The sequence below is a fragment of the Plecotus auritus genome (genome assembly GCF_963455305.1).
Source record: "Plecotus auritus genome assembly, chromosome: 2".
Classification (NCBI taxonomy): Eukaryota; Metazoa; Chordata; class Mammalia; order Chiroptera; family Vespertilionidae; genus Plecotus; species Plecotus auritus.
In genome coordinates this window covers 20,865,040-20,891,386 of record NC_137771.1, presented here as the reverse complement: position 1 = coordinate 20,891,386, position 26,347 = coordinate 20,865,040, and the positions used below count along the sequence as shown (strand labels likewise).

General features: G+C 51.0%; 5 protein-coding genes across 9 annotated transcripts; 1 reads left to right on the top strand and 4 right to left on the bottom strand.

The window, feature by feature from the left end:
* Positions 1-32: 32 nt before the first annotated feature.
* On the bottom strand, positions 33-8,436 carry EIF3I (eukaryotic translation initiation factor 3 subunit I; the record flags this gene model as incomplete). Its single annotated transcript, XM_080656151.1, is given in 13 exon segments — positions 33-227; positions 372-464; positions 979-1,052; positions 1,370-1,459; positions 1,563-1,673; positions 3,661-3,788; positions 3,877-4,026; positions 4,855-4,920; positions 5,212-5,299; positions 8,127-8,219; positions 8,314-8,349; positions 8,351-8,424; positions 8,427-8,436. Coding segments are annotated over 13 exon segments (1,095 nt in total). The 3' UTR covers positions 33-145.
* On the top strand, positions 8,411-22,258 carry TMEM234 (transmembrane protein 234). Of its 3 annotated transcripts, none has more exons than XM_080656156.1 (5): positions 8,411-8,450; positions 8,751-8,902; positions 9,548-9,614; positions 12,567-12,659; positions 22,083-22,258. In XM_080656156.1, the coding sequence occupies exons 1-5, from the start codon at positions 8,435-8,437 to the stop codon at positions 22,115-22,117; spliced, it is 363 nt and encodes a 120-aa protein (XP_080512282.1). In that variant the 5' UTR covers positions 8,411-8,434; the 3' UTR covers positions 22,118-22,258. The 3 variants fall into 3 exon arrangements, with proteins under 3 accessions (XP_080512282.1, XP_080512281.1, XP_080512283.1); XM_080656155.1 differs by lacking the exon at positions 22,083-22,258 and adding an exon at positions 12,839-13,551; XM_080656157.1 differs by lacking the exon at positions 22,083-22,258 and adding an exon at positions 12,839-13,551 and having other exon boundaries at positions 12,567-12,674.
* On the bottom strand, positions 13,553-18,360 carry DCDC2B (doublecortin domain containing 2B). The gene is made up of 9 exons (XM_080656150.1): positions 18,005-18,360; positions 17,410-17,461; positions 16,920-16,996; positions 16,563-16,694; positions 16,118-16,264; positions 15,974-16,013; positions 14,964-15,099; positions 14,230-14,324; positions 13,553-13,961 (listed from the first exon to the last, which is right to left on the bottom strand). Exons 1-9 carry the CDS (start codon positions 18,253-18,255, stop codon positions 13,866-13,868), a joined length of 1,026 nt encoding a protein of 341 aa, XP_080512276.1. The 5' UTR covers positions 18,256-18,360; the 3' UTR covers positions 13,553-13,865.
* On the bottom strand, positions 18,833-21,447 carry IQCC (IQ motif containing C). Its single transcript, XM_080656149.1, is given in 7 exon segments — positions 18,833-19,022; positions 19,025-19,150; positions 19,153-19,768; positions 19,887-20,005; positions 20,463-20,715; positions 20,934-21,077; positions 21,366-21,447. Coding segments are annotated over 7 exon segments (1,362 nt in total). The 5' UTR covers positions 21,408-21,447; the 3' UTR covers positions 18,833-18,960.
* On the bottom strand, positions 21,705-26,199 carry CCDC28B (coiled-coil domain containing 28B). 3 transcript variants are annotated; one of them, XM_080656154.1, is made up of 6 exons: positions 26,131-26,190; positions 24,770-25,024; positions 23,075-23,241; positions 22,697-22,890; positions 22,463-22,485; positions 21,705-21,895 (listed from the first exon to the last, which is right to left on the bottom strand). In XM_080656154.1, exons 2-6 carry the CDS (start codon positions 24,997-24,999, stop codon positions 21,841-21,843), a joined length of 669 nt encoding a protein of 222 aa, XP_080512280.1. In that variant the 5' UTR covers positions 25,000-25,024; positions 26,131-26,190; the 3' UTR covers positions 21,705-21,840. The 3 variants fall into 3 exon arrangements, with proteins under 3 accessions (XP_080512280.1, XP_080512278.1, XP_080512279.1); XM_080656152.1 differs by having other exon boundaries at positions 21,709-21,895; positions 24,770-24,982; positions 26,131-26,199; XM_080656153.1 differs by having other exon boundaries at positions 21,709-21,895; positions 24,770-24,955; positions 26,131-26,195.
* Positions 26,200-26,347: the final 148 nt, after the last annotated feature.

Here is a 26,347-nt window from a genome sequence, read left to right as displayed (position 1 = left end):
AAGGGAAAATTATTAAACAGACCCCATAAAATATCTGACCAGAATCCATTTATTTCCAAACTAATTTATTATTTCTCAGAGTCCAAAACTTCTTGTGAGCCCTGGACCGGAAACTTTTCCCTGGCCAGGATGGAGATCCAGCTTCTTAAGCCTCAAACTCAAATTCAAAGTACTGTGGGTCGAAGTAGTGGATGCGGACATAACCATCTTCACCACCACTGCTGTAGCTGGAAAGAGATAAACAGGGACAGGTCAGATGCCTGCTCTGGGGGAGGCAGGCCTGTGAGGCAGGGCTTGGGAAAGGGGCACGGAGTGGGCCTGTGGGGCAGGGACCAGGCCTGGGCTGACTCTGTTCTCTTCAATGGCCCTACCTCTTGCCATCAGGATGGAAGGCAACACTGTTGATAGGTCCAAAGTGACCCTTGACTCTTCCAAACTCTTCTTCAAAGGCCAAATGGAAGAACCTGGAGGAAAAAGGGTGGTGAGAAGGGGCAGTTTATTCTCTCCATCCCCTTCCAAAATGCTCTGGAGGTATCACTCCCCAATACAAACTATAAAGTGGGGAAACTGGGACAAGGAGAAATGAATGTGAACAACATTAAGTTAGGGGAAGATTAGGCCCAAATGTCTGCCTGCACACACAGCTAACTCTTCCTTACCATGTGCTGGGCAGTGCATTAACTCACTTACTTAATCTGCATCATTTTATGAGGGAAGTATACTATCACTGTCCCCATTATACAGCAGAGGATAACTAGGAACAGAGAAATATAAAAATTTGTCTAGGGCATCAGTCTGAGCCCAAGAGTTCATGCTCTTAACTGCTGTATTACACACTTGTCACAGGAGGGCCACAAACCTGGCTGCACTTTCTAACAACTAACGAAATAAGGGAAGTCTCCTTTGTTACTCGGTCTGTGTCCATTATGAAAGATACCCCATGGGATCCCAATGTGGAAGAGCTCCCTCCACCTTCACCTGGCCTCGAACTTGCCAATCCTGGTGGAGGTGGTGGTTACATCCATGGCTTCCTGACCACCGCCCAGCACCACCTGAAGAGAGGAAGAAATTGTACATAGGCCCAAAGGACAGGCAAGCCCATTTGCTGTTTTCCTCCCCACTCCATAAACTTAGTATCTCCCACATCAGATGGGAGGATACTAGGGCAGGGACAAAGAGATATAGTACTTAGCCAACCCTAACCCCAACCCTGGGGCATCTCAATTGTTCAGTCTTGTTGATTCTCTGGGAATCACCTTTCTGCCTGACACTATTTCCCCCCAGAGTTCTATCTTAACTGCTACACAAACATCTAGATCCTGGAAGCATTCTGAGGCTTTAGCAGGAAGCGTAGGTGGGATTCCCTTACATGGTCATAGTTAGGAGAGAGGGCAGCGGAGTTGACGGGACGTTCTGTCCGGAAAGTCTTCTGATGTTCAAGGGTTGTGGAGTCAAAGAGCTGGAGAGAGAAGGTGGGGGGGAGGGGAAAGAATCTGTAAAAGGAAACTTCTTGGGGGAAGCTGGGCAAGTTGAGCTCCGCCAGACCCCTTGCCCAGGCTCACCTTGGCTGTGTTGTCCTTGGATGCAGTGACAAACATGGTCATGTCCCTGGATAACTGGATGTCATTGATCTGCCGGGAGTGCTCCTTAACATTCACCAACACCTCTCCAGACTGGGAAGGAAAAAGAGTGAGCCTGACCACACCCAACCCCACTAGCCCCATTACTCAGCCAGGATTTACACTGCTTCCTGTCCCATCAAGGGGACCAGAGGTCTCTGTTGGGACTGCCTATGTATCCCTGAATCAACATTTACTCCCTCTCCCAAGCCCAAGCCTACATCCTAACCTGGACCATGTGTACAAATTTCATAAACATTGCTAGTCCATCTAGGAAAACACATGCTTATGGTGACAAATCCATGGGCCTATCAACTAATCATCACATTATAATGGTAGAGCAGTTCCCATTTGGCCCTTTTTCCAACATAGTTATTATACAGCTACTATTTGCCAGGCACTGTGCCAAGCACTTAACAACATCTTACTTCATTTAATCCTCACAACAATCCTATGAAGTGGATACTTTAACGGAAATGTTAAAAAGAAGACACTAAGGTTCAGAGAGGTGGTATGACTGGGAGATCAGGCAAAGAGTAAGAGGCAGAAAGCCCAAGCTTATCCCTCTCCCCTGCCAGGGTCTGGGTTACAGTCCACGAGGACTGCTCTGTCTACCTTTTCTTAGGTCTTCTCAAGGGGCCATTTCCTCTGTTTTCCCTTCCCACAACCTGTACTTCTCTGTGCCTCAATTTCTCTGTCTAGAAAACAAGAGTGCTAAAAGCCCGCTGCCCAGGGCCACTGTAAGGGTATTGGGACTATGATTTAGTGGACTTTTTGTGACAGGCGCCTGGCATATGTCCTGTAAACATTGGTTAGATGACTGGAAGGCCTTGAGCATTGTGCCTCACACATAGCAGATCCACAAAAAATATTCATTTCCTTAATTATTTTTATCTATTTTGAGAGAAGAATATATTTTTGTCTCATCCATCAATTTGGGCACATGGTAGGGATGTATCTGTCTCCTACATTTTGGGAAACATACACCAGCGTTACAGTCTGGCCTACCTCGGGGCACAGATCAGCTCCACTATTTGCCAGCATCAAGCATCATTTATGCCTTAGACCTGGGTTCCAGTTTCCTTCCTGCAGATAGGCCTGGTGCCTAGTGGACCACAGTCAGTGCTTGATGAGTGACTGACTAACCTTTATGGCATTACATTCCAGCATTCACCAGGAATGCAAGTACCTGAATCAGAAATCTCAGAGAGCCTGGGCTTTATCCTTCCCCCTCCCCCCCGCCCCCATTTCATCCTCATCAGTCACCCTTAACTATCTCTTGACCGTTGAATACCCCATATCTTCATGGTTATTGCTTAGTTCAGGTCCATTCTCCAAACTGTAGCCTGCAAAAGCTTTTTAAAGAGGAACTCTGATCATCACTAACCATTTAAAGATAATCCCACTGTCTAAAGGAAAATCACACCTTAATTCCTGATGCTCAAAAAAAGCTCGTTCCTGACAAAAAAATAAAAATAAAGGAAACTCTGTCCACCTTCCCTAATACCACATTCCAGTGATACCAGACTCTATTTCCTGAAGAACCCGTACACTCTCTTAATTCTGTGCCTCTGAATGCTACTCCTTTTGCCTGCGGAATGTACTTCTCTTTCTGTGTGAAGCTCCATTTGTTCTCCATTGCTTAATGTTTGTGCCACCTCCTCTGTGACAGAGGGCATTTTCTGCATTTGACTGAGACTCTACGGTGGCATAACTCACAATCTGACTTGTGCTAGCTGTTTGCCAGTCTATCTCCCCTGGGGTAGGGCCCTGAAACTCAGATAGCAGCAAAATACTTGTGATCATTATTAACAGATCCTGAGAACTACGTAATAACTTTTTCAAATACCTAATATTATTAGATCCTTGAAACATTTTAGGATAAACAGGCTCAAGGAAGTTATGTGTAACTTACCCAAGATCGCACAGCTCAAATTGGTCAAATCTGTATTTAAGTCCAACCCTCGTTCTTAACCACTGTGCAATCTTGCCTCTTGAAGGGAATCATTCTGGTGGGCACGGGCCTCACCCAGCCACTTACCTTGGCACTATACTGGTTGAGCTCTCCACTCTCATGGCCCGCAATGATGCACTCCCCTAGGGGTCCCCAAACGGCACTGGTGATCTTGGAGTCATTGCAAGGGATCTTCATGTAGGGCTCATTGCTGTCTGTGTGGGGCAGCAGATGTCAGGCCTTGGGCTTTGGAGTTGCACCCTTCACCCCAACCCCAACCCCAACCCTAAGCCCAGTCCTTACCAATCTGGCTCGGATCCCGCAGGTCAAAGAAGCTCACAAAGCACTGGTAGCCCATCTGCTTGTCCGTGGAGAACATGATGATATTGCCGCCAAAGTCAAAGCCACAGGTCCGGACAGCTGAATTGGTCTTGAGTAGAGCCAGCTGCTTCCCTGGCGACAGACAGAGTCTGAGCTACCCCTTGCCAATTATCATAACAGGGAGGAGACTACCCCTGCCTATCATGATTTCTCACGGTTTCTCCTGCTCTAAGGACTCTAACCCACTATCCTCCTCTTCCTCACTGCTTTGCTTTGGCTCAAGCCTCACCTTTTCCCCCATAGTCTTTCCTCAGACATCCTGCTCACGAGGCACTGCTCACAGTGGAGTGCAAGACACCTGTCTCCTCCTCAGAATGCGCTCCTCTACAGCAAAGACCTAATTTCTCTGCATGTCCCCAGTGCCCAGCGAACTGGCACAGAACTGGGTGCCCAGTAAATACTAGACCGAGGAGCTTAATAGCATTCCATCTTTAGTCTCAGTTCTTCCAATATTCCCCACGGCTACCCGAGCTTGCTAAGAGTTACCGCAGACCACTCTTCCCTGCTCGGGACCTCCTCAGCATGCCAAGTCTTACAGAACAAAGCTAAGCTCCTGAGTTTGGCATTCAAGGCCTCTTCTGGTCCTAATCTGCCCCATCTGCTCCACTGTCTTATTTCAGTCTCCAAGAAAGAAGCAGGAACTCCACCAGATCAGTTTACTTGGACATGACCCTTGCCATGCTTTTATTCCTGCATGTGTCAAAGTGATGAACTCTTCCTCATCCTTTAAGTGTCTGCCCATATGACATTTGCCTTGGGAAATCTTCCTAAGCTGCTCCCATCCTATTTCAGGCAGTCAGTTACCCCCCTTTTACCCCCCCGCCCCCGAGAACCCATTTGCTTAAACAGTACACTGTAGGTCCTCACTATTTGCTAAAAAAGTGAATGATCCAGACTTACCTGTTTCACAGTCCCAGAGACGACAGCTGTTGTCAGCTGAGCCGGTGAGGACATGCTTGGTGTCCCCTGAAGAGGGTGTTAAGAAACATGACCAAGTTCACCTGAGCCCAACTGAATCACTTCCCTGTTCAGCTCTAGAGAGCCCTTCTTCCTCTCTTCCCTCAGAGCATTCTAACCTTCTCAACTAGAAACGGAACTTGTCCTAAACGTCCCCCCAACCAGTGAACAGACTGGGGAATAGGAGGCAGGTATTATTCTCTATCCACAATCCGTACCCCAAATTCCCAGCTCCAAGTCAATAGCCTCTCTATTGCTGCCAGACTCTGGGAACATAACTCAGAGCAAAGACAAGGATACAGTCAGCGTCTACACACCACACAGCTCCAGTATGGCCCATGTAGGTGCCCAGCCTCTCCCCATTCACAGAGTACCACACATTGACAATCTGGAGGAGCCAAAGATAATGTGACAGGACAGTACACACTGAGGCAGAGTGATGGCTTCCTATTTGGCCCCAGGAACCCTCAGCAGCCTCTAGCCAGGTCAGATTCTGCCCTCTCCTGCTCATCTCTTGGGAAATGGCAGATTGCTGGCAAAAAGATCAACTCCTGGATTCTCCTCCTACAGGTAGGTAAGTGGCAGGGGAGTCAGGAGGCTTCCAGCTCTCCCCCAGACTCCTAAACCCTCGAAGAAAAACAGGAATGTTGGTGTTCGGTCCAAGTGGGAGCTGCTAGTAGGAGTGAAGCCTGGGTTTCAATCCCTGCTCTGCCACTATCTCACTATATTCTCTCAAATACAGCGTTTCCCCTCTCTGAACTTCAGTTTTCCCACCTGTAAAATGGCCATGACAATAATGCCTTCTTCAAAGGATAGTTGTGAGGCTATTCCAATAAAGTAATGTCTAAGGAACTTAAAATAAAAGTGACTAACATTCAAGAGGCACTCATTCGCACCAGGTTCTGTGCTACAGTGTTTACTTGAATGATCTCATTTAATTCTAAAGACAACCCTACCAGGGAGGTGCTACTAGTACCCATATTTTACAAAAAGGGAAACTTGAAGTTTAGAAAGGTTAAATGACATCATCAAAGTCACATTGCTGGTGGATGCAGGAGTTAGGATTCAAATCAAGTCTGTTTGGCTTCAGAGGCCCCACTATTAGCCTCTACTGTTCACGTTCTCCATATGGAGGTACCGTGGCAGGATAGTAAGAAGCTAGGAAAATTCCTGGGCAAGGGGACTGGGGAACTGAGAAAAGAAAGTTAAACAAGGCCAAACAGCTTGGGCAGCTTATAGCCAGCTTGTGATTGGAAGACTTTATCTTCCCTAACCAAGGACACTTGAGAGCTAATGGTTTATACCAGGCGTCCTCAAACTACGGCCTGCAGGCCACACGCGGCCCGCCAAGGACATTTATCTGGCCCGCCGGGTGCCACTGCCTGTCCTGCTTAGCAGTCGACTCATCCCGGGCCTGCAGTGTGCCTAGGAATTTGTTCATAGTTTTTTTTTTAAAAAACTATAGTCCGGCCCTCCAACAGTCTGAGGGACAGTGAACTGGCCCCCTGTTTAAAAAGTTTGAGGACCCCTGGACTTTATACATCTCCTCCCTAAACAGAAAATACATAGCTTAAATTACATACAATAGCGTAAAATACACAGCCTGGGGAAATAGAGAACAAAGACCCAATCAATGCCATTTGTGCCAGCTAACCCCAAAGACAGATGAGGTTGGGGAACAAGTAACAAAAATCCCATTAAAGCCAGATAGACATAAGATAAAAGTTAAACAGACCAAATAACCCAAAACTCCCCTATACACTCAGTTTAATGCATCAGCATATTAAAAATGCACCTGGAAAGCTGATGAATATTCTACTGAAACCCTCCCCTAAGATTCTCACCAGCAGAAAATAAAAGCCCTAAGGACAAAGACTCAATGGGGTCTTGACCTAGAGCACACTCATGTCTCCTCCTGGGCATGAACTTTTTATTTCTTTTTTAAAAAAATGTTTTTATTGCCCTGGTTGGTTTGGCTCAGTGGATAGTGTCGGCCTGCGAACTGAAAGGTCCCAGGTTCGATTCCGGTCAAGGGCACATGTGTTGGTTGTGGGCTCGATCCCCAGTGGGGGACTTGCAGAAGGCAGCCGATCCATGATTCTCTCTCATCATGGATGTTTCTATATCTCTCCCCCTCTTCCTTCCTCTCTGGAATCAATAAAAATATATTTTAAAAATGTTTTTATTGATTTTAGAGAGAGAGGAAGGGAGAGGGAGAGAGAGATAGAAACATATTGAGAGAGTAACATCCATGGGCTGCCTCCTGTACGCCCCACTGGGGATAGAGCCTGCAACCCCGGCATGTGTCCTGACAGGAAATCAAACCCGTGACCTCTTGGTTCATCACTGGATGCTCAACCACTGAGCCACCACGACCGGGCTGAACTTTTAATTTCTAAGGGTCCCCAGGAGACTTGCAGCCAGGAGGGCAGTGGGCAGCGGCTCACCCCCTGATCCTATCTCCAAGGCCCCCCTTTTCTCCCACTTTCTAGTGAGCGAACAGCAGCCCTGCCTTGGGTCACTTCTTTCCTGGAACGTACCTAGAGAGCCAAAGCAGAGCACCACCTAGGCTCTCCCCTGTTGTTTCTTCTACCCTAATTTCTTCTTTTGCTTCGCTGTCCCCAGCATTAATAAACATATTCTCAAACCCATCTGGACTCGTGTGGTTAAATCTTCCCTACAGTATAGGCCAGCCTGAGGTCAGGCCTGCTCCAGGCCGGCCGTCATTAACTACTTTATAAAAGGCAGTCGTGTGAGGGACTGTTTGCATTCTTCTGGGCAGGTTGGGGCCCAGAGAACTGACTGAAATAAGACCAGGGACACCTCCATTAAGTCCTATGTGTCCATCGCTGCCCAAGGATCAGCTTTCCCCTCTAGAAGTAGTTTCCCTATCCTGGCAGAAGAGTTCTGTTCTTCCCCAGAATGGTCTCCTCTAGGTCTCCTGAACGAACTGACTCCTCGTCCCGCCCCTTCCACACTGGGTCTCTTGCTTTTCTTCCTCCAGCTACTCCCTCCTTCTACCAACAACTGAGTTCTATCCCACCTTTCCCGGTAGAATGGGTTGGTCGTTCCCTACTTCTTAGAATGGGGTTCTCTTTGGTTCCCCGCTCGCGGCAAAACTGGCTTGTCTACCCATCACCCAGGCGAAATGACCTCGCCCCCTCCCGGGCCCCCTCAGAAGGGTCCCGCCCGCCAGCCCTCCGGACGAAGCTCACAGGGTCCTTGGCCACCGTGAAGAGGAGGTCTCCCTCGCGGTTGTACTTAATCTGTGTAATGGACCGCTCATGGCCCTGCAGCAGGATCGGCTTCTGTGGGGACAGGACGGGAGTGTCAGCGCCCAGAATCGGCCCTTGCCCCCGCCCCGGCCCCTCACGGCAGCATCTCCAACTCAGTAGAACTCACCATCCCCGCGGTGACACCAGGAAAAAAGCAACGTGACTAGAACCGGAAGACGCTTTGGCCCCTCTTCCGGTTTATGGGTCTCCGCCCTTTCATTCCCGGAAGTGGAAGGTGCGGCGTTGCCATGGCGGCGTCTCTCGGTGTGTAGGCAGCCCATCCCCTTTGTGGGCTTCTCACATCCAATCCCTCACCCCAGAGTTCATGTCCCACTCTCCACTTTCCTCACCTAACTCAGACCCCTGCTATAGCCCCAAACCCCGGGCTCCTGGGTCCATCTCCCCGGCCTTCCGGTCTGCCCTACCCGCCAGTTGCACCCGGGGCGTCGGAGAGCGGAGGGGGGCTTTGGGGGCGGCTAGCTAGGAATGGGAGGCCGGAAGCTGGCTGGGCCCGGCGAGCGGCCGTTTGGTGGCGGGGAGAGGGTCACTCGCATCTTCATCCAGGGCAGGTGCTGGCTCTGGTGCTCGTGGCCGCTCTGTGGGGCGGCACCCAGCCGCTGCTGAAGCGGGCCTCCTCCCGCCTGCAGCACGTTCATGAGCGGACCTGGGTCCGGCAGTTGCTGCAGGAGATGAAGACCCTCTTCCTGAATATTGAGGTGCGTCTGTGAATGACCTCTGAAATCAATAAAAATATACTTAAAAGACAAAAATCAAAGAAAAATATCCTCGGGTGAGGATTAACAGAGGGAAGTCTTGGGGTTCAAATTGTCCGTGGGGAGGGAGGATAAGGAAGGCTGTGGAGAATTTCCTCTGACCCCAGCACTGCCAGTCTAGGTTTGTGGAAAAGAAGACACACATCACCTCTCAGGGCTAAGGGCTAAGAGAGGTACAGATAAAGCGCTGCATGAGTTTAGAGGAAGGGGGCTGGAGCGAGGGGAATTGCAGGATGGGGAGGATGCGACTAGCAGGGCTGTGAGGGAGAGGGCATGCAGGGCAGAGGCATAGGGTTCAGTCAGTAACTTTCCCTCTGCCTCTTGCACTTTGGGGAGGGTGCCTGCAACATCTTGTTTCCATGAGTGAAGGCGAGCCCACTGTCTCTGGTTTTCTCTTGGCAACCTCTTAGCTGCAGGGGCTGGTTATGAGTACACTGCCAGGCACTGGGGTTGGTTTTCAGAGGGCTTGGTGCTCCATGGGTCCTTACAGCATGCCTCCCTCCAAGGAAAGGCATATGGAGAAGCTCAAAGAAGGCAGTGCTGCTCAGTCATGCAATCACACTGACTTTGGATTTCGTCTGTTTCCAGTACCTGATGCCCTTTTTCCTCAACCAGTGTGGCTCCCTTCTCTACTACTTCACCTTGGCATCAACAGGTGGGTCCCTGGCTTAGAACTGCTGTGCTTAGAGTCACTTTGGGGAAGGTGCCTGCAACACCTTGTTCCATGAGTGAAGGTGAGCCCACCATCTCTGGTTTTCTGTTTGCACCCTCTTCTCTGAGCTGTAGGGGCACAGTGGGCTGGTTATGAGTATACTGCCAGGCACTAGGGTTGGTTTGAAGCCTGGCAGTTTTGTGCAGCAGCAGAGGAAAAAGGAAAGTTCATTTTGCAACTTAATTTATCTGTCTTTGTCTGATATAGCATGTCAGTGTAGAAGGATTTGAAGCCATATGTTACCTAAAGTTTATGCTTTTGAACTTTGCTATGAGAAGTCTCCTTGTTGTAGCTTCACCTCCCCTGGAGGCTCACCAGGCCCGCCAGGGACTTGAGGGGAGTTTGGGCACCAAGTAGCTTTGGGGAACCCCTCAGCAACCATGGGTGAGGGGACAGGCTAACCTCCAGACCTGCCACCTCGGCTTCAGTTAGAGCCACTCTACTTGCATCTGTTTTACATTTTGAACTTCTCATAATGCTTCATTTAAAAAATATATTTTTCATTGATTTTTAGAGAGGCAGATTGAGAGAGAAACACTGATGTGAAAGTGAAACATCGATCAGCTGCCTCCTGCACACCCCCTACCAGGGATTGAGCCCAAAACCCGGGCATGTGCCCTGACCGGGAATCAAACCGGCAACCTTTCGATGTGTGGGACAATGCCCAACAGAGCCACATCGGCCAGGGCTCATAATGCTTCATTTAAAAGAAAGTTTGAATGCCTCTGGCACTCCCCAAGGCCCAAGAATGCTAAACCCTCTGGCCAGCTGATTGCACTTAGCCATTTACCAAATTTTGAGCAAACTGCAGCTTTAGGATCTGGTTCTCATCATCTACTCTACCTCTATCCTTTAACATCCACCCATTCTAATAATCAGAACAGTGATCACTATTAAGCATCTACTTTATCCAGGGACTATACATACATTATCATATTTCATCTTACAAGATAACATCTGTTGTAAGATGTTCTCTTGCTATCACTGTTTTACATGTGGGGAACAGGCTCAGCATGTCTGAGTGACTTAACCGAGATAGGGAAACCGATGTCTGCCTCACTCCAGTGCCCTTGCTGCTCCATTGGCCGTGTTGCTTCCCTCTCCCATCTACTGTTGCAGACCAGTCCTTAGCAGCCATGGCATCCAGTGGAAGGTGTGTAAACTTAAGGAAGCAGCTGAGTAGGTAGGAGCTGTGTCAGTTTCTTGGATAATGCTGTAGTGGGGCCTTGGAGGGGATGAGGAGCAAGACAGTTCTTTCCTCCTTTACCTGGAGCAGGTGAGGCCTGGGAGTGCTAGGAAAGAATGTGCTAAGGAGCCCACATGAGCATCCCAGTCTGCCTGGCAGTTGTGAATCTTGTTGTAAACAAGTAACTCAGCTTCTGATTTATCCATTAGTGTTTTGTTTTGGTAGTGTGTGACAAGAACACTTAACATGAGATTTACTGTCTTAGCAAATTTTAAGTGTACAAAATTTAAGTTAATAACATTTTAAGTTAACAGTGTTATTAACTCCATTAGTCTTTTTCAAGTTTGTTTATTGGGAGTCAGTTCCTCGGAGCTTCAAAACTAAGGAACAGATCCTGAGCTCTGGTGACCTCTACATAAAGTCCAACCCTGTCTTTTTCTCTTCCTTAACTCCATAAGGCCTGAGCCTGAGCTGAAACAGAAACAAAATGTGCTTCACCTGCTGTTTTGGGTTGTTCATATCCATTAGTTTAGTAAGGGACAGCTTTGGAATTAGGCAGACCTTGGTTTAAATCAGGCGTCCTCAAACTACATGCGGCCCGCCGAGGACATTTATCCGGCCCGCCGGGTGCCACTGCCTCTCCTGCTTAGCAGCCGACTCGTCCCTGGCCCGCAGTGCGCATAGGAATTTGTTCATAGTTTTTTTTTTAAACTATAGTCCGGCCCTGCAACTGTCTGAGGGACAGTGAACTGGCCCCCCTTTTAAAAAGTTTGAGGACCCCTGGTTAAATCCTCAATGTGCCTCAATTTATGTGACCTTTTTAAAAAATATATCTTTATTGATTTCAGAGAGGGAGAGAGAGATAGAAACATCAGTGATGAGAGAGAATCATTGATCGGCTGAGTCCTGCACAGCCCCTGTGAGGGACTGAGCCTGCACCCAGGCATGTGCCCTTGACCGGAATCGAATTGGTGACTCTACAGTTCGCAGGCTAACACTATATCCACTGAGCCAAACTAGCCAGGGGTATGTGGCCTTTTTGAGCCTTGTTTCCTTTATCTGTGAAAAGACATGATAAGGCTCTTCTTGCAGTGTTGTTTTGAAGATTAAATGAGATATGTACACAATGCACCTAGCACAGAATATGTGCTTAATAAATGTTTGGTAGGTATTATTACAGTCATTCTGCTGCATCCTTTGAGTTTGGGTGCCTGTCTGGCCTGATGTCCTTCAGATCTCAGGAGCTCTCTTTCAGTGCAAAGATCTCATACTTATCAACAAACCAGGGTGGTCCCATACCTTGTGGCTCAGGTCTTCACGCTGGAATCCTGAAAGGGCAAATTTGGAATCAGGAGACCTGGGTTTGAATCCTGAGCTTTACTGTGACTTCATCTGAGAAATGGAGTCTTGAGATACCTTTTAAATAAAATCTGTCTAGCCCTGACTGGAGTGGCTCAGTTGGTTGGGCATCATCCCGTGCACTGGTTTAATTCCTGGTCAGGGCACATGCCTGGGTTGTGGGCTCGATATCCAGTAAGGGGGTGTGCAGGAGGTGGCCGATCAATGTTTCATCTCCCTCTAAAAATCAAATTTTTTTTAAAAAAAGGCTGTCTTGATGATAAAATGAAAGTGCTTTGTGCTTAGAAAGGCATTTTTTTTTTTTTTTTTTTTTTTGCATCTCAGTGATTTTTTTCAATTTGACCATTCAGATCTAACTCTAGCTGTGCCCATCAGTAACTCCCTGTCCATCGTCTTCACACTGATTGTTGGAAAGGTCCTTGGAGAAGATATTGGTGGAAAACGTAAGTCAGGCCACTGTAAGTGTGGGAAGCAGCTACTTGGGCCTTGACACCCCTGCGTCAGTCCTTTCCCAGAGCCATCTCCCATGGGCGGGTGAGGAGAGGACCTTCCCCCAGCCCTGCACCAGCTCCTACTGACATGGCTGGGCTTAGAGCCCCTTGATTTCTATCCATTATCCCAGGAACATTTGCAGGCATGGTGCTCACCATGGCAGGAATTACACTCTGCATCACAAGCTCAGTGAGCAAGACCCAGGGACAACCGTCTACCCTTTGAGTGGGCCAACGCCACCCTCCAGCTCTGCTCTCTCCAGGAAGCCCCTTGGGCCATGAGGTGCAGGCAATGGACCTAGCACTTCCATCTGAGCCTCAGCTTCCTCATCTCTTATGGGGATAATTACTACCTCGAGGATCAGGACAAGAGACCAAGAGTGAAAGGGTTTTGTAACATTCAGGAGCTGTTCAACGGCTAGGATTTAGCACAAGAAACTTCACACTCAACCTCAGCAACCTGTGGGCCCCAGCAACTCTCTTCCTGTTGTCACATGAGGCCCCCAGCCTGGCGACTGTCACCCTGGTCTGTTCTGACTCTCACAGCAGCAGAGTCAATGGACTTCAGAGCCCCAGCTGCACTGAGAGGGCCATCTCTAGTATTTAAGCCAAAAATGCAAACAGGAGGCCTCTAGGACTCAGTCAGAAAGCCTTGGCTACCAGTGGGGGGAACTGAGGGGAGGGAGGTGCCTCATAATGGCAGCTGTAGGAGAGATGAGCTGTCTGTTAGCCTTGCATGTCCGCCCCTCTCAAATAGACACCTGTGAGCCCCAGCACTGCCTACCCAGCGTTTGGCGCAATGCTGGGCGAGTAGTAGCCGGTAATAAATCTGTAGTAAACAGACGAGGTTAGTATTCTTTTATTGTGACAGACGCCTCCCAAGTTTGTGGTCTCTCCCAAGCTCAGTTGGCTACTCCTTTCTCTGGCCAGAGAACCCCACAGGAAGTGACCTCTGTGGCCAGGGCTACTCTGCTCAGCAAGCAAAGGAAGACGGGGCTGTGGGTTTTAGAAGCAGAAGACTGGGGAGGGGCTGAGCGGGCTGAAGTATATTCTGCAAGCCCAGGAGAGGCACTGGCTCCTCTAGAACAGGCTGCTGGGGCTGAGGATAAAATGTGGCTGCAGAGTGGTAGTCCCAGTTCCTGGCTGGGGCTGTGGCTCTCAAGATGGAGGAGCAGGGGCTGAGGTGGAGATAGCTGCCCCAGCTCCAGGCTGGTTTTCCAGGGGCAGGGCCTCTTCCACTATCTGCGCTGTCCTCTGGAGGAGGAGGAAGGTCATAGAGTGGACCATTAGCATCCCATGTCCAGCATCCAGCCCTCAGCCGAGTTTCCCAATCCCAGGAAAGGAAGAGACTTTAGAAATTAGGATCTGCCCTCTTGTTTAACAAGGTAGGAAGTGGGCTCTGAGATATTAGGAGATCTGCTCAGAGTCACAGGGGGAAGAACTGTTCCTGGGACTCCGGGCTGACAGTTTCTTTCCAGCTCAGAACTCCTGTCCTAGCATACTGCTTCCAGCCCCAGCCCACCTGATCCAAGGGTTCCTCTGTCCAGGTGTCTGTATCATCAGCTACTTCCTGGGCCCCTTCTGTTTCCTTCCGTGGGTGGGGAGCCCCATACACTCCTGATGAGGGGACAACATTGGCTGATGCTCAGGCTGAGCCCTGAACATTCTTTTCCTTGATCTTCTCTACCAGCCCCTTCCCCTCCCCTGAGCCTTGCTCCTCGTTACCTCGGAGGATGGCAGGGTACTTTAGAAGCAGGACTTTGGCCCCCACCCGTTGTCCTTTCCGAATCCCACCCCTGAAAACTCATTTCTTTGAGTTTCCATGTACTTCTTTCCATGCCAAATCCTTGTAGAGACAAGGGACTGGCCCTGGCTGGGTAGCTTGGTTGGTTGGAGCATCATCCATTCACCAAAAGGCTGTGGATTTGATTCCTGGTCAGGGCACATATTTGGGTTATGGGTTCTATCTTTGGTTGGGGAGTGCATGGGAGGCAACCAATCGATGTTTCTCTCTTATATCAATGTTTCTTTCCCTTCCATTCTCTAAAAATCAATAAAAAACAAATCCTCAGATGAGGATTAAGAGACAGACAGACAAAGGGACTGGATATGCACATGGGAGACAGCTCTGCCGAGGTCAGGGCTAGCTCTGTACCTGGGCATTCTGCCCCCATGGACCATCCCCACAGCAGCAGGGACCTCCCCTGTTCCAGTGAGAAGGTGGCCGAGAAGAGTCTCGGTCCAGGGGCCCCTCACCTGATGGAAATGAGAGCATGGGGAGCATGCTTCTTGTCTGAGTAGCCTGCTGTGGTCTGGCATAGAAAGCAGATGGCTCAATTTGGCTTGGTTCCTTTGGAGAGGGTTGCGTTGCGTGTGTCCTGTGGCCATGGGCCTGTAGAGGGAACACTGCGCTTGGGCCACAGGCACTGGTTGTTCTTACCTTCTCTACTCCCAGCCCAGGCTTGAATGCCCTTGGTGCCTGTGGTAGCTTGGAGAGGAGATGCTGTCCATCTTCATAGCCTGCATCCTCCCTCTTCCCATCAGGTTGCTTTATCCAGGAACAGAGTAGCTGGTGCCTGGCACTCAAGAAGCCCAGGGAGCCCCAGCTGGCTTGGTTCAGTGGATAGAGCGTCAGCCTGTGGACTGAAGAGTCCTGGGTTCGATTCCTGGTCAGGGCACATGCCCGGGTTGTGAGCTTGATCCCCAGTGGGGGGGTCATGCAGGAGGCAGCCAATCAATGATTCTCTCTCATCATTGATGTTTCTCTCTCTCTCTCCCTCTCCCTTCTTCTCTCAAATCAATAAAAATATATATATATATATTTTTTTTTAAAAAGAAAGGCCAGCAAAACCAGGCTGTGTCTCCCTAGCCCCCGTTGGATGCTCACTGGCTCATCTCATGGGAGATAAGCCCTGTGGACTCTGCTATGCCAGATATAACACTTCTCTCTGTCAGCACTGAGCCTGGCGAGCAGGCATTAGGTCCAGGAAGTCAGAGTCCTGAAGTCCTTCACAGAGCCTGGGTGAGCTGACTTTCCGATCAGGTTCTGGTCTGGCCCCTACCACTCAATAACTGTGTTACCCTGAACAAATTACTTCACTCCTTTGAACTGCAATCTCTCCTCTGGAAAATGGGAATAATAATCTGTCTTTCACATGATTACTGGGAGGATGCAGTGAGGTAAGGGCAGAGCCTGAGCTGCAGGAGGAGTCAGCCAGTCACTCTCCTTCCTTTCCTCGCTCCCTTTGGCCTCACACGTCACCTACCCCCTGCTTGTGGGGCTTAGACTTTGGGTCTCGAGGATGCCTGCAATGAGAAAGGAAAGGTTTGTAGTAAGCAGAAGAGGACATGGGGTCAGGGTGGCTTCCTCTGCTCTAACCAGTTACCCTCCCCGCCTCACACATACATACCAGCAGCCCCTGGGCAGTGAGGGGTTAGGCACCAGCAGCTCCAGATAGGGGAGGGCCTTGAATTCATCTTCTCCAACAGCCACATAGTAACGGCCACTCACCAGAGCCTCCCTTGCTGACAACGGGAGGCCCTCCAGGGTGCAGAGTCTGGGAGAGAGGTGAGTGGAGGACAAGATGCCTCTTCATATTTGGCAGATTATGAGGGGGTGGGTACAGCTATTCCAGGGTATCCTTTGGCTACTGGTCCTCTGGGCACCAGGGCCAGTCACCTAGGCTCTGCCCTGGCTCCAAGAGCTGGGCTGGAGGGGCCTCTTCCTGTGGCACAGAAAGAGATCCCATTTAGGGAAATGTGCTTTCCTTTTGCCTTTTCATCCTCAAGGACAGTCAAAACCAGTAAGGAGGCTCCCTTTGGAGACTTTTGGGCTTCTTCAGTCCCCATACTCACTTGCACACAGCCCCACTCTGTAATTTGGCTTTCTCCGTCAGGAGCTTCAACACTGTTTCCCAGTCCTCGCTGGCAGCCTGGGACAGCTTCAGGCCAAATGGGGGACTTAACAGGTCCCCATTCCTGAACACACTGGGACAAAGAGCAGCCTGGTAAGGGGGAGGGTCCCCGGAACTTCCTATGTATGAAAGGATAAAGGGTGGCACAGGGGTCAGAAGATGGTTCAAGAACCAGCAGTGCATTGGTCCATTTTTGTATTCCCACCAGGGACCATGGGCTCCTGGAATAAACGCACTCACATTTTCTCGGTCTCACCGAGATAAAATGTATGCCCCTGCTCCGGATATGAGCACTTACTGGATATAGCAGGGGGAACCTGCAGGTAGCCTCCATCCAAGGGCTCCATCACCTGGGTGCTGAGTCACAGGACAACACTGAAACCCAAATCAGGTGAGCGTTGAGGCCTTTGGTTAGGGTGGGTCAGTCCAAGGCAGGTAGGGTGAGGGAAAGGAACCAGATTGGGGCAGATTGGGGCAAGGAGGGATGGTATTGGTCATATCTTCACCTAAGGGTTCTTCTAACTCCCTAAGTCACATTCTGATCACCCCCTGCCCATGTGTTTTACAGCTTCCTCTTTCCTTTGGGGACCAGAGCCTGGAGATCAAGTGAAAGGCTGGGAAGGGAGCAAGGGATAGTGTCTTGAAATCTTACACCCAGAAAGCATAGTATCTGTTCCAGAGTAGGCGTGGAGACTGCTGCCATGAGACTGGCAGGTCCTGCCCTTTCCAGGGCCCCTGGTTTCCCAGATGAAATTGGAGGCAATCCCAGGAGGGGTGGGAGGACTTACTGGTAGTCTGCTGCTTTTCCCACCTAGATCCTTCCCTCCAGGGGGCAAGTAGCTGAAAGGACAGATAGGTCATAGGTCATCTTGGGGAGCCTTGTAGATGCTAGAGCTTGGGGCTGGGGCCCAGCTCACCGGCCATCCCTTCCCATAGGAACAGTCTCAGTCATTTCAGTCCCGAAACAGATGCTGGCACTTGAACCTGCCTTAGTGTCCTGAGTCAGGTTGACACAAACCATAAGATTAAAGGTTGAGAGAAACTAATTCATTAAGCATCCTACTGTATCTCAGAAAATTTCCAATTTGTGAGGAAGAGCCTTTGGTAAAAGGGGCTTGGCCTGCAGAATGTTTTCCTTCTCACAGGCTGGTTGTGATGGACACAAAACATCAGTGTCAGACTTCAACTAGAACTGTGGTTCCACTATTTGTTACTTACCTTCATTGTCTTGATTTCTTCTTTCTAAAGAATGGGAACAAGACCACCCCCTTTATAGGGCTGTTGCATTTATAACATTTAAAGTGTCTGCACATACATAGTACTGAACATGTGCTATTACTGTTACCTCCCTCCCTACACTCTGACCAGCCCCAGCCTACTCACTGGAGTTTGCAGAATCGTTCGAAGCCAGCAGCCACATACTGCCCTCGGTTCTGCAGGTCGGCCAGGTCAGTGACAGGGTGGCCATGACAAGGAGTGTATAGGGCACGCACAGCCAGTGAGGCCTGCACAGCTGATGTTACCTCACTGAGGAAGGTCTCCAGGGTGGGGAAGCGGCGTTGAGTGACCACCAGCTGGCGGCCTGGGAAGAAAGGGTCCCCATTCCGGTACACCACTACCCTCTTGGCTGCCATAGTGTGCTCTCAGCTAGAGACGCAGAGCTGTTGCCAGGCAACTAAGGCAGGCCTGGGAACAGTGCCAGTCAGAGGTGGAGGCCCGCCCTCACTCAGGAATGCAGGGAGAGCCTCAGCAGGAACATGTGTCCACATTCAGGATCTCATTCAATCTGCCCTTGCAGGGGCCTCACCAGAGCAGCGAGGGTGTAATCACTATATACAAGGAAGATGCTGGGGCTCTTTGAGAGGCGGTGGCAGAGATCACACTGAAATACAGATGGCCCAATACTGGGCAGAGGGAGGGCTTCTCAGAATCTCCCTGTCACCTTACAGCCCAAGGGCTGAGCTCAAAGGAGGATCGGCTTTGGGGATTATTTCCCAAGGATGGCTAGTCTGCTTGCAGCCAGTTCTGGTAGGAAGGCCCAGAGTCTGTCCTGACTACAGGCAGCAGATGAATGCAATGAGGCTCAGAATCCAAGGAAAACCTTTATTTTCCATCAGGTCTACCCCTTTACTTACCCAGGTAACTCCCCTGTCCTGAAATTTAGATTGAGCCCAAGCAAAGGATGAAAGAGTGTCCTCCCTCCTCTCCCTGTACTGGTGCCAACTCTGCTCCAGCTTCTCTTAGCCCCACTGGCCACCAATAGCCAGGGGCAGGAGGTAGAACTGGTACAGGGGACCTGTCTCCTTGCCCTTTCATATCAGCCCTGGCTCCCCCAGGGTCTAGCCTGCTGGTCCTGTCTCCCACAGCCTGTCCCTCCAGTGCTTCTCTCCTATGCTATCTACCCTGCAGAAGACAGTTTCTCAAGTGGCCTTGATTTCCATGGTGCATTCCTCTGCTTTTTCCATCCTTCAGAGCTAGGCTCATTGGAAGCTCTACCTCTGGAGCTTTTATTACTGGGGGTCTGGCCCTGGGTGGTTTAGTCTTCCAGAGATCCAGGCTACCATGTTCTGCCAAAGTCCCACCCCAGATGACACGGTCCTCTGAGAGGCCCAACGCTCGTGGCCTAGCTCTTTGGCAATTAGGCTCTTTATGGTCCGACCTTCTGGGAGACTTATCTTCAATATTTGGGTCCACACGGAGTGTGGGCAGCTGTGTCCTGGCCTTTCCAGAACAGTGACCCTTAGGTTTGAGGCCTTTGGGGGTCTGGTCCTCTAGTTTTGTCAGCTGTAGGCAGGTCCCTCCAAAGGTCTGTTCCCCATGATGTGGCTCTTTGGTGAGCCTGTTCTCTATGGCTTGCTTATCTGATGATGTGGGTAGCTGTGGTCCAGCCCTCCTGCGGTTTGGGTCCCTGTACTTGGCCCCAGCAGTGGTTTCATCTGTAGTGGCCAGTCTTTCTGGGGATTTGTGAGGTTGTGATCTGAGCCTCCAGCAGGAGTCATCTGCATGGTCTTGCTTTCCAGTTGTCCTGTCTCTGTAGTACTGGTCTTCCAGTGGGGGGCCTGGTTGTGACCCAGCTTTCTCACAGGTCTGTCCTCTGTGGTCTAACCTTGCCTCTGGGGATCCCAGTGTTTGTTTGAGAATTAGGTACTGTGGGAAGAGAACAAACACTGTACCAGGCAGGCCTGCATGGGCATGGCAGGAAGCTTTTCCCTCACCACCACCCTTGGCTCTAAATGTGCACAAAAGGCTCCAAGTTAGTGCCTACCTCCTTACGGCTATTGATGGCCTGCTGTATCCACAGCAGTTCCATGGCCAAGTGGCTGCGATGGTACTGGAGCTCCTGGAGCTCTGTTGGACTGTGGGGCAGTCCTGGACCTGCAGCTTCTGTGAAGGAGGGAGGAATGGGAGAAAGCCTTGAGAGGTAAATACTGGGCAATGACCTGGCATTAGACCCTAGCACCCTCCTCCTGCCCACCCACAGTTGCCCTCAACTAGGCAGAAGGAAGGAGGATGGGGTGCAACTTATCTAGAAAAAGCCTTTCACGCCCTAGCCAGTTTGGCTCAGTGGATAGAGTGTTGGCCTGGGGACTGAAGGGTCCCGGGTTTGATTCCAGTCAAGGGCACATGCCCAGGTTGTGGGCTCAGTCCCCAATGAGGGGCATACAGGAGGCAGCTGATCAATGATTCTCTTCCATCATTGATGTTTCTATCTCTCTCTCCCTCTCCCTTCCTCTCTGAAATCAATAAAAAATAGATTTTTTAAAAAGCCTTTCACTTTTTAGGTGGGAAAGTTGATGCCCAGAGAGGGTGAGGGACTTGCTCTGATCAGGCAGAGAGGTACCTGGGTTCTCCATCCTTGGCATCGCTTCAGTCTCCTCTTGGCTGGGTTTCCTGGTTTTCCTGCTTTGCTGATCCTGAAGCCAGGAGCTGTCATCTCTGCAGTGAAGACTTTCTGAGTTTGCTGAGCTCTCTCCTGACTTCTTCAGCATCATCTCCTCTTTCTCAGGCTCCTTACATGGGAAGCAACTCCATAGTTCCTGCTCTGACTTTGGTACCCTCTCTCCAGCTTTCCAGTTCCGATGGGATTTTGCCTTCTGAGAAATCAGAGAGGTATGAGTGCCCCAGGGCTAAACCTCTAAGTACCTGGGTGCCATTAAGCTTACAAGTTGGGGGGAGATTCAGGATTGGGGTGTGAGGAAGTAAGTCTGCTGCTGCCTTTTCCATTGAGAAAAGCTTGTCAGCAGGAAGGGTGGAGTCTACCATTCCTTTGAATCCCCTATCCCGGTCCCTTCTCCTTCTGGGTGTGCACTACCTGTGGGAGAAACTGGGGCCTGGGAATCCAGCCTTCAGTCCACTGTAGTGTGCCCAGATCACCCTCGATCTCTCGTACAATAGCCTCATACTCTGCTCGTAGACTCTGGATCCGGCGTCGGACCAGGAAACCCCGGACGCAGGCCTGGTGGGGAAAGAAAACCCTCATCACTGCAAAAGTGGAGGCATCTTTTAGGATTCTCCTGGGGAGGTCATCCCGTGGCCACGGGGAAAGGAGAGGTGACGCTGTGCGCTGGGGCTCCGGGCTGGACCCCTCTCTTCGATTTAAGGTCCTTCCCACCGTTTCCATGATCCCTCAAAAGCGTGTGGTGGGAGCGCGTGGGGGTCCCAGCCTTCCTCAGGGCGGTGGGGGCGGGTCGGAATCTCTGAGTTCCCATGGGGGTAATCATGTGCACCCCCGACCGCCCGGTACCTGCAGCACCACCACCTTCCGAACCAACTGCTCCCGCTCCATCTAGGTGTCAACTGCCCAGCGCGGCTGCCGGCGCCTGCATAGTGCGTCACTAGTCCGCGCCGAGAGCTGGCGAGCGCTGGCCCCGCCCCGCCGTCTCCACGACAACCTTCCCCTCCGGCTTGGGATGGTCGAGTCCGACCCTCCACCCTCCACTCCCGGAGCCGCACTGGGCATTCCAGACTCCAGGAGCCGGAGCTCCCAAACCAAAACTGTGTTGCGCGGGGGTGTATCTGCCCGGGCCGGGGCGCTCCAGCCGAGAAAGACGCGGAGAGGAGAGGGAGGACACGGAGCCGCTTTCTTTCATTCTGGTTTAATTCCATGTAATGCCCCCCTCCCCATAGCACCTGGGGGGCCACAGAATACGCAGTTGAGTCTGTAAAAAGTCACAGTTTGAAGGGAAGGAGAGGGGGCAGTCTGGGCGTAGGCCCGACACCTACACAGCTGCCTGCTCCTCAGGCTCCGCATTCTCGGCCAGGTGCAACTTCTGTCTGTGTCAGTCAAGGATTGGATACTTTGGACCCAGTCTTTCCAGCCCTATCTTTCCATCCTGCACAGGCTGGCTCTCCAACTGCGAAAAGGGGCTGTGCAAGGGACTCTGGGGTGGTCCGTGGTCTGAGGTTGCAGTATTCATCGGCCCTTCTTGCTAGGTGGCTTATCCCATTTTCCTTCCTACAGGTGCCTGCAACCTTACTATTTCTGACCAGGACTAAATAGGAAGATCATCTAAATGACTGCAAATAATTGAGTGCTGAAAGATTAGGAAGACATTAGACAAGCTTTGCCAAGGATTGGTGTCAGCTAAAGTGCTTGCAAAGATTTTGGATAAGTAGGTAAAACATATTCCCTGCAATCACCTTTTCCCTAATATTTGGGAAATTCTTCCTGCACTCCTTTTCCTGGGTGGGGGCAGTCTGTGGCTAATTCTGGCTTAGTAGGACATCAGAGTGTGGGGATGATGGTTATATGTAAACACTCCTGGAGGGTGGTAGGGAAGAGGAAATTGATATCATCTCTGGAGGCCCATACACTCATACACAGGTCCCCGGAAAGGATACATAGAATTACTAAGATCTTCCAGCTGTGGAGAGAAAGAGAAATTCCTGTCAGAAGAGGCACCAGGCCAAACCCCAGATGTTCTGAGTGCCATTTTCTAATGGGCTTGAGAGACCCAGAGCTCTTAGCTTTATGCACCCCCAGCTTTTCACCCAAGGGTCAATAATGGCCTTAGGAGCAGTACTTCCCCCACTCACTTATGCCCCCAGAAATCAAAGCACCCAGCCCTGACCCACATTGCTAAGCAGCTGGTCCAGGTTGCGGTCAGCCGTGGTCTTCTTCTGCTCTTCAGGCAACCCCTCAGTGACCCCGTCCTCTTCTTCTTCCTCTTCCTCCTCCTCCCCACACACGTCCAGGCTGAAGTGCAACCGGGCCAGCTTCTCCTGCATCTCCCGCACGTGCTCCAACTGCTCGAAGGAGCATTCCTTCCCTGGACAGCACCTGTCTGAGCCCTGGGAGCAACTTTGGGTCCTTGGCCCCAGCCACTCACCAGAGACCAGGCCCTCTAGCCGCGCCCCCCCACCCCCTCTCTCTCTCACACACACACACACACACACACACACACACACCCACCCCCACACACACATCCTCTAAACCCAGCTCCCAGGACTCACCGAAGGCCTGTAGCCGGCCTGAGTGGAAATCATTGAGCAGGTTCAACAGTCCTCCCTCCATCTCATAAACATCGGTCACCTCAGTCAGGAACGAGTGCTGCAGGGGGGTGCCTGCAGAGCCACCTCCACCTCCAGCCAGCACCGGGCGGCATTTCTCCTTGCCTACCCTGGGTGGAGTGGACATGACCAAGGTCACAGGGCAGAAGCAGCCAGGCACCCCCAGGTCTTTTGTGCCATCTGTCTGTACACTAATTCATCTTTCTATCCACTCACCAACATAAATGGATGTTTGTTCTTCTGGCCCTGCGCTGGGCACCAGGACTGATAAAGGGAAGGGAGGGTGAGGAGGGATGAGGGTAAGAAGTCAAAATAAGTTTGTGGGTTTTTTTCTGCCAATGATAAAGTCAGAGCCATGCCTGGAAGGAGGCTCCTGGGTTCCTGTCTGAGCCCCCACTCATTCCTCCTGTGCCCTGAGTGAATCACTTGTCCTCACTGTCCTCGGTGAATTTGGGGACAGTTACTACCTTACTGCCATGAGAGCTATCTTACCTCTCCCCATAATCTCTTTCTGACCCTCTTCTATTTAAAAACTTAAAACATTTTTATTGATTGATTTTGAGAAAGAGAGGAAAAAACACGCATTGATTTTGTTGTTCTACTTATTTATGCATTCATTGGTTGATTCTTGTATGTCCCCTGACCGGGATTGAACTGCAACCTTGGTGTATCAGGAAGATGCTCTAACCAACTGAGCTACCCGGCCACGGCCTTTAAAAACTGTTTTGAATTTTCCATTGCCCTTAGAATGACACCTAATGACCTTCCCAGCCTGGTCCCCATCTGCAATCCCATTCTCCAATTGCATTTCTTCTTATTCCTGACCCAGTCCAGAGCTTTAGCTATACCCACTGTGGCTGTCCCTAAACATGCCCTAAGGCAGGGGATGTCAAAGCCATAGGGAAACATAGCAATTGGAGAAAACACACAGGGACACATTATAGGGTAGGGTGCAGATTCCCAAACATTAAAAAAAAGCCATGGATGGACCTTGAGAATGTTATGCTATGTGAAATAAGTCAGTCAGAAAAAGCTAAGAACCATATGATTTCACTTGTATGTGGGATATAAAACAAACTCACAGACACAGACAACAGTGTGGTGGTTACAGAGGGAAGGGTGGGTTAGTAAAGGGGAAAGGGGCAAATATATATGGTGTCGGAAGATGCCACCCCAATAAATTTAATTTAAAAATTAGGCAAGTAAGTCTAATTGTATACCCGAGTAGCTCCTCACCATTTCCTACTTATGACACTCCAGGGCCACCAACCCACCTGTGGTTCCTGCAACTTTCCAGGCAGCATTTTTCTTCTTTCTTATGCCAAGCAAGCCCCTTAGAACATTCTCCCTGTCCAGTGTACCCACCAGCCTTCTTTGTCTCTCACTTCCTGGCAGGCAGTGCTGCTCACTCCCTGCTCTGAGGTGGTCAGTCATCTCACTGTGTGGCCCGCCCAGCCTTTTCCCCACACACTTGAGGATAGACGCTGGGCCTGAGCATTTGGGTTCTCAGGGGCATCCCCAGGAAAAGCATCAATTATTGTTCAGGACCTAAAGGCTAAGGCCCCTTTACCTTCCTGACCATAGGGCTCAGCTTAGAGTTAGGGTCCCTCCCTTCTTGCCCTTTCCTTCTGTACCTACCTCTTGAACTTGGCCCTCTGTTTGGGGGACGGCAGGTGAGGGAGGCCCAGGGCCAAGGAGCCACTGTGGCTGGTGGGCACAGGGACCCTGCGGAGTGTTCCTGGGGCTGCCGCCGGTTGGGTCAGACAAGGCTTGGGACTCCTTTTCTTCTTCTTGTCCTCCATTGATGCTGGCTGGGCCTCGGGCCTGGGTGGGAGGCAGCCCCACTGAGATCTGAGAAGCAAAGTCATCCCTTCACCTGCCAAGCCCTGAGAGCTGCAAAGGAAGGCCCTGGACTTTCCAACTATCCCTTCACATCTGTCAGGGCCTCTGTCCCCTCATCTGTCCAGTATGGGCAGGGCCCAATGCCGGCGCCTACTGTTGGGGTCATGGATCTGTACTTGAAGGACCTTTTGAGCCCACTCAGGTCCCCACCTGTCCTCCAGCCCTGCCTGAAAGGGCTGCATCAGGTAGGATTCTCCAGAGGCTGCTGGAGTTCCCTGCCCCATAGCTGAGGGGGCGGAGCTGGCAGAGGAAATGTGGAGGGAGAGAGAGGCAGTGGAGGTGAGCTGGCAGGAGCTCCAAAGGATTAGGGGTGTCTTAGCCAGGCCATGTTCCATATACCAACTGCTAAGGCAGAAGCTGGGAGCATCTGCACGGGAGGTGACCAAGGTGTGGGTGTGCCACACACTAACCACCAGAGGATGGATAACAGCGGGAGAAGCGGTGGCATGCAGGGCGGGGCTCAGTGTGGGGTTTTCCCCCATTTGGATGCTTGCACCCCCTCCTCCATCCACCCCCAAACTCAAACACCAGGCAACTCTCATAAGTTCCCCGGGACGGGACATGTTTCCAGCTGCTTCACCCTCCCCACTCAGAAAGTCCCTGCTTGGCTTCAGCTGGGGTGGGTGGTGGGCAGCAGCTGGCTGCCTTGGCCCCAACAATGGCTGGCCTGTGGCTGGCACTGCTGGGCCTCCAGTCCAGCTCTGCCCGCAAGCCCAGGTCTGTTGAGGTCCTCCCCAAGGGAGGTCTGGGGGCCCTTTCTGGGGGTTTTCCCCAGCTGCTCCTTCCAGGATGCTACCACCAAGCCTGATTCTGCACTCTGGGATGGTGGTGCTGCTGGGGGCATTTAAATCGGTACATGGCTGGTTGGCAGTTAGGGGGTGTGGTAGAGGGGAGACCTGCGGCAGCTTGACCCAATTAGGGTCTTGATAGAAGAATTGGAGTGGGAGCCTCTGCTCCCCAGGAACCGCTGGGGACGACCTGAGATCTATTTCCCACTCAACCCCCAAAACCGTGTGCTAAATGGATCGCTCAGCTCAGGAGCCAGGATCTCAAAGGGAGTGTGATTCTGCCCCACCCCACTCCCCGGGGCAACAGACCTGGAGGTTTGGGGTCTGGAGTGAAGCTTCCGTGTGTTCCTCCGCCCTCAGCGCACTCCTACCGGGAACAGGGAACAGGAGGGGTGGAAGCTGAGCTGGCAGGAGGTAATTTGCATTTAAAGAGAAAGTGACCTTTATCGCTGGTGGTGGGGTAAGATGGGTGAGCATCTCCACATTTATTATGCTGTTCCTCTCAAGACTTTACCTCCTCACCCAA